A 6,004-nucleotide genomic window follows, 5' to 3' on the forward strand; every position below is an offset into this window, starting at 1 on the left:
CTGTGAAAATCATGGGCTGAGCAGACTGTATTGTTTGAACAGGAGTGGACCTGGTAACACTAGAGGAAGCCGTAAGGGCAGGATGTTCAGAAGACTTCAGGACTTGCTGCTGGTCCCCTGGACACCTCCCACTTTTTAAAAGAAGGAGAAAGAATCCTAGAGTTGGGAGTTTTCAACAAAGTTTTTTTACAAAAATGTAAAGGCAAAAACATTTGTTCAGGATCGACGAAGTAGGTGTAAGCTCTTTCATTCAAAGAAATGTCATCAATCTGAGGCATCACTAGCATTGCTTTATAGGTGTAACTTTGTAGCCCTCCCAAATCAACTTTTGACCTGTTTGAATCCAGGGATCATAGCACTTCCATAGCAAAGATTGCCAGACTAAAAATTACGGCAACTTATGGGGCTATGAAAGAGGAAACGTACCCTTGTGTGACTCCTGGGAGTCTGGGGTGGGAGAAATCTGGCCTCAAGCTGTTGGGATGCAGCAAATGACAGTGGGGCCTTCAGCAGAAGGGTTAAAGACCTTCTGCACTGAACAGAAGATGCAGAATGCAATCATGAAAAAAACCCTTTTACATAATGAAGATAAAACAGAGATTCCCAGAACGGATGTGGTTCCCAAAGAATATAATCCATCTAATGGAGAAAAATATATACTCCAGCACAAGTTTGTATACACATACACGAGCATATGTTGAACTGATTAAACACAGTTCAGTTAGTTTATTCTAGTTTTGCTTTGTTACATGTGCAAATGGAAAAAATATGGCATCTGATAATAAATCAACAGGCAACTGAAAGTGACCAGACATCAAAGGTTTTTTGAAGGCAGACAAAATATTTCCATCTCCTAGAGAGCAGCTGATCCTTCAGTAAAGGACCAGACCCCTCGATTTGAATTCCAGATCCAGTTATGGGGCCACAGTAACTGGCATTTCTTTGCTACAGTGGGCCTAAGGGATAACAGACACAGATCTGGTCCTGATGGGAGAGTGACATAAGGCAGAAGTTTTGAAACCTGTGGCCTGTTCCACTCTCACTTACTCCAAATGTGCAATTACCACACTTGGTGCAATTACCACTGCTGGTGGTTTTGGAATGAAGCAAGTAAAAGTGAAGTTGTGAGAATGATAAGTGTTTTCATATAATTTAATTTAATATACACTTCGTATAAGTGAAGAAAAGAAGGATTCTGCTGAAGTATGCTACTACAATATTTCATTCATACCCTGTTTCATGCCTTGAATACTTTTTATTTGAATAGACTTTATGTCCTTGCTATCTAAAATCACTAGTACAAAAATCCTGTAAAGGAATTTCTTTCTTCCCTCTCATCCCTTCAGTATCACAATTGCCAGAAGAAGTTGTTAGACCTTCAGCGTGGACAACTTATTGGCCACAGTGGGTTGTTGTTACTGAGACACTTTGAGGAAAAAATAGAAAGGTATGGATACTTGTGCTGTAATTGTTACAGAGGGACAGCTGACGAAAACCTTAATGAAGCTTCAGGGCGTGACTCTTAGATCAAAGACTAGAGTAAGACTCATGTGTCTACCTTCAAGAGAGAAGGTAAAACCCAGTAGCTTCTGAAAGATGGATCTTACTGGTCTGCAAAAGCCAAACAACACTACAGACCTATAGACCCATGCCAAAAACTCAGCAGTCTCCCTAGCTCAGCAAAGTCCCGACACAGTTTTATTTCTGCCAAAAGCCAGTATTGACACACTGCAGCTGGATTCCCTGGTAGCTCACAGTTCAGTGGGCTATTCCTGCTATGAAGCATAACATATCCAAACAGCACATTGCTGTTAAAGCTAAAAAAATTTCGTTGTATGGGAGTAGTTTATGGTCTTTATCCTGGTGGCAGTTTTGGATGTAATATACTCTGAATACGTGATGAGGCATAAAGCACACTAATGTTACCAAGATGAAGAAGAAACTCTTTGCCTGAGCCCTAAATTCCACATGGGAGCTGATGTCAGGCCAGTATTTCACAGCCAATCTACACATCACAGACAACTGGATTATGGTGAGCACAGCACAAACTGCCACCAAAATCCCAACCAAGCAGTAGTTTACGATCACCATGGGTGCCTCTTGTATTTCCTTGTGGAACTGAAAGCATTTAGAGGAGTGGTATGTCTTAGAGGTGCCATAGTATGAGAGAAGAACGGGTGTGATCACCAGCGCTCCCACCAGCCAGACAGCAGCCACCCAGGTTGTAGTGTAGCACTTCCTAAACTCGAGTCGGAAGAGGCGTATTACGATGATAGCCACGTAAAAAGTGAAGGTGATGTACATGTGGAGGTAGATGATGGCGCTTGCTAGCTTGCAGGCGAACGTCCCAAATTTCCATTCCTGTAAAATGTAATAGCTGAGGCGGAAGGGGATGCTGAGTAGCATAAAGGTGTGCAGCACCAGGAGGCTGATGATGATAATGGTCATCACAGACTGTGATCTCCTTTGAAACAACTGATGGGACATCATGATGACGCCGAGGGTGCCTCCAGCCAGGTCGATGATGTACAGGACTATGAGAATGGTGTGGAGCCTCTCTGAAGTGTCCAGCAGTGTCTCATTGGAGGAATGGTTCTGCTGGGTTATGCTGCTGTTAAGCATCCTCCTAAGCTCCTCCTTTGAAGGTTACTGAAAGTGAAAAATGGGCATTTTTGAAATAGACATGTTTTCTTTGTTGCTTTCTTTATTGTTAACTACGGAACATCACAGATTCATGAAGGGACATTTTACTGAATTGTGTTTGAAATGGTGTTATCACATGTAGTATACAACCTTGTAACTGTTGTCATACTGTATATGACAGCAATAACCCATGCCTCTCAGTGCTAAAACCACGTTTTATGTAATTATGAATGAGTTTTTAATTTACTAAACTGCATTCTAGGATTTTTTTTTCAATTATTTGCCTCTAGATTCAGCCATTTGAAATAGCCAAGACACTGTCTATTACACAAGTTTAATCTGCATTCATGTTATAAAACTAAAATTGAGGGTGGAAAAAATACTGAAATGTGAAGAGACTGTACCTATAATTTGTGGATACTTTATGAAGACACCTGACCCATCTTTTTAGCATCTTGCTGGATGGGTGCAGGACACCCATAAGGCAGGAACAGTTTCTGTTTCTAGATGCATAGATCACATTGAAAATAAAGATCTGCAGATGAAAATTCAATTTCTTCTTACTTCAGCTCCAAGTCTTTGCTACAGAATTTCGCCTGAGCTACTCTACTATGAAAAGTGAACAAAAGCTAAAAATTAATTTAGGAAGAGTCTTCTGAAAGATATAATCCTATTGGCACTTGTTGAACATAGCCACATACAGCTGCATTCTTATTTAGACTTCAGGCAAAATGTAGACTGTTCAGTTGTTTGGGCTTGCATACAGATTTCTGTACGAGTATATGGGGATAGCATGGAGGGTACATGCATACTTTGCTAATGAAGTCTGTCCTTACCTTACAGTTTCAAAAGAACAAAGTAAGAGCTGAAAAATGGTCTTTCAAAAAGCAGTGTCTTCTCTTTCTGATTCCTTAGAAGTTTGAAATCATTAAACTTGTTTTAAGCAGCAACTCTTAATTCTGTTGCACTGATCTGTAAAATGATAGACTGCAACCTGCAAAACATTTTAAGAGAAACTTTTTATTTATGAAGCATCAGGCAAAGCATCTTTAGAAGGCCATTGGAGTGCTGAGTCCAAGACTGACACAAACCTTTCTGTTCACTCCTTTTTAAAATGCATGATCTCAGAAGCATTTAAATGGTTAAAATTGTATACCCGCCTAATATTCCTGAGACCGGCATGAGAAATTTGCTTTCCCAAAAACTTTGCTATAGGAGAAGTTTCACAAGCTTGAAGAAGACGACTTTCTGCTCTTGACACAAATTCATTTTCCAGCGCATATTGTTAATATTTCAAACTGGCTTTAAGAAGGTGCAATTTTTTTGTTGCTACAAACAGCATAATTACAGCCTAGATGCCAACATTTTATATTATTCAGAAACAGATTATGTTTTTTCACTATTTATAGGAATAAAATACTTAGATTTTACCTTATAATCTCTTGGTTTTGTGACTTCCCCCTTCTTCTTTGCCATTTCACGCATCCATAGCATATGTCATATATAACCAGTGTGAAAAAAAGAAACTTTGGTGTTACTGTTTGACTGAGAACAGTTGAGGGTTTTCTCAGCCCACATACAGGAAGGCACAAGCCTTTTTTCTTGCTTCACTGCGATAGCAATCGCATACGTTCAACATCTAATACTATTTATTTCATGCAGAGACAACTGCTGAAAAGCTCTGAGCTGTCAGAGATCATCGCTGTGCTCGGATGTGCAGGACAGACCCACCCATCAGGATGACTTCTGCCCACAATTTGGTCAGTCTTTAAGCCCAGACAGGCAATGATTCCCTGAGCTGTACAACTACTACAAGTTATTGGGTTTTGCTACTAAGCAAGTAAGAAGTGCCACCGATCAAGTGAAGAAGTATGCAGCTGAGCAGAGGACTTTTCATTATAAATGCACTTTTCTCCTGAAGTTGTTTTATGTTTAATTATTAAGTTAAATGTGCCAGAACGACAAGGTGTTTAGCAGAGTTAACAAAAGATTGCACTCTAACATGCTATTAGATCTTCAAGAATTCAGAGGACATTACTCACTGTTTAAATATTGTAAGTAAGATAAGCTTCAGACATATATGAAAAGTGACTTAAAAGTCCCTGCTGTTAAAAAAGACATGCAGAGGCCAGTAGCGCTTAACGATTATGCCTGAACTGCAGGCATGAATGCTGACCCCAAACCATATAATTAGTATAAGGTAGCTCACTAAAAAGGGGAAAGCATTGGGTCAGGGCTCTTTTAGAGACATTAAAAAGCAGTTTCTTGACTAGAAATTAAACAGAAAAATGTTAGCCCAGTTTATTTTCCAATTAGCGTTCTAGGCCACAGTTAGAGTCATCAGTACTCAAACACAAAAGGACAACACCCAAGGTTTTGTGAGCAATAACATAAAACCAGTATTCCAGCAGGGCTGAACTAGCATTGCTCCTGCCATCATGCAGTCATCCTCTGCTGTGGATGTGATGATGGTTCCCTCCGAAAGGCTTCTCTCCTATTATTAAGTGCAGTCATTAAGAAGAATGAGATGTGAAGGAGAACTATTAGAAGTAAATAAATACAAAGACTCAAAAAGCCAAGGGTGCTAAAAGTCAGGGAGAGAAACAGACAGGGTTGTGAGAGTGAGCAAGAACGTGGAGACAGCAGTCTGCAAGGCATTCTCAGGATAAACTCTGAAAGCTTTGAGGGAGCAGTTACCATCTCATCTAGACCAGGATTCAGAACAGGAGGGATGCCCATTTTGGAGACTGCATATACTTGAGGTAAGAGAAATGTCAATTGCTCCAGGAGACAGAGCACTGAAGGAAAACAGTTACATGAACAATGGTACTCACCAGGTGTGGTTCCAGCATCACTTAATCCCACATAAGGACACTGCCTGACATTGTAGCAACGGTGTTTGGATGGCAAAATGATCAGCTGGTTCTGCAGAAACAGACAGGAAGGTAGGGAACAGCCTGGGTGGCAGACACCGATGGTTTCGATGGGTCAGAGTGATCATGAAACTACATCCAGTCTCTGGGTAAAGCAGGGGAATGCCTGCAGCCTTGTGCTCTGTCCACAGGACCTAAAGTGATCCACAAAGCTTGAACCACCAAATAATAATGCAGAAGACACATGAAGAAATTGCATTCCTGAAATGGCTACTATGTGACAGCCGGCACTCCAGACAGAGCCGAGTCAGGCTATGAGATCACTCTATTGCGGCACTCTATTACCTTGTTGAGTCCAGTCTGAGCTCTTTGGATGTAAAGCGATGCCAAAAACCCTGCAAAAGTGTTGCATAGATAATTCTCTTGTCACCTTGGAGAGAGTGCCATTGGCTGACACCAAAACTGCTGGGGGTCAGAAACTGAACTTC

The 6,004-nt window shown here is 40.8% G+C and overlaps 1 protein-coding gene across 1 annotated transcript; it reads right to left on the reverse strand.

Annotated features, from left to right (window-relative positions):
• Positions 1-1,758: 1,758 nt before the first annotated feature.
• On the reverse strand, positions 1,759-2,622 carry LOC104254686 (probable G-protein coupled receptor 141). The gene has a single exon (XM_009808528.1). It carries the CDS (start codon positions 2,620-2,622, stop codon positions 1,759-1,761), a length of 864 nt encoding a protein of 287 aa, XP_009806830.1.
• Between the last annotated feature and the right edge of the window lie 3,382 nt (positions 2,623-6,004).

The sequence above is a fragment of the Gavia stellata genome, chromosome 6, assembly GCF_030936135.1.
Source record: "Gavia stellata isolate bGavSte3 chromosome 6, bGavSte3.hap2, whole genome shotgun sequence".
In the NCBI taxonomy this organism is placed as follows: Eukaryota; Metazoa; Chordata; class Aves; order Gaviiformes; family Gaviidae; genus Gavia; species Gavia stellata.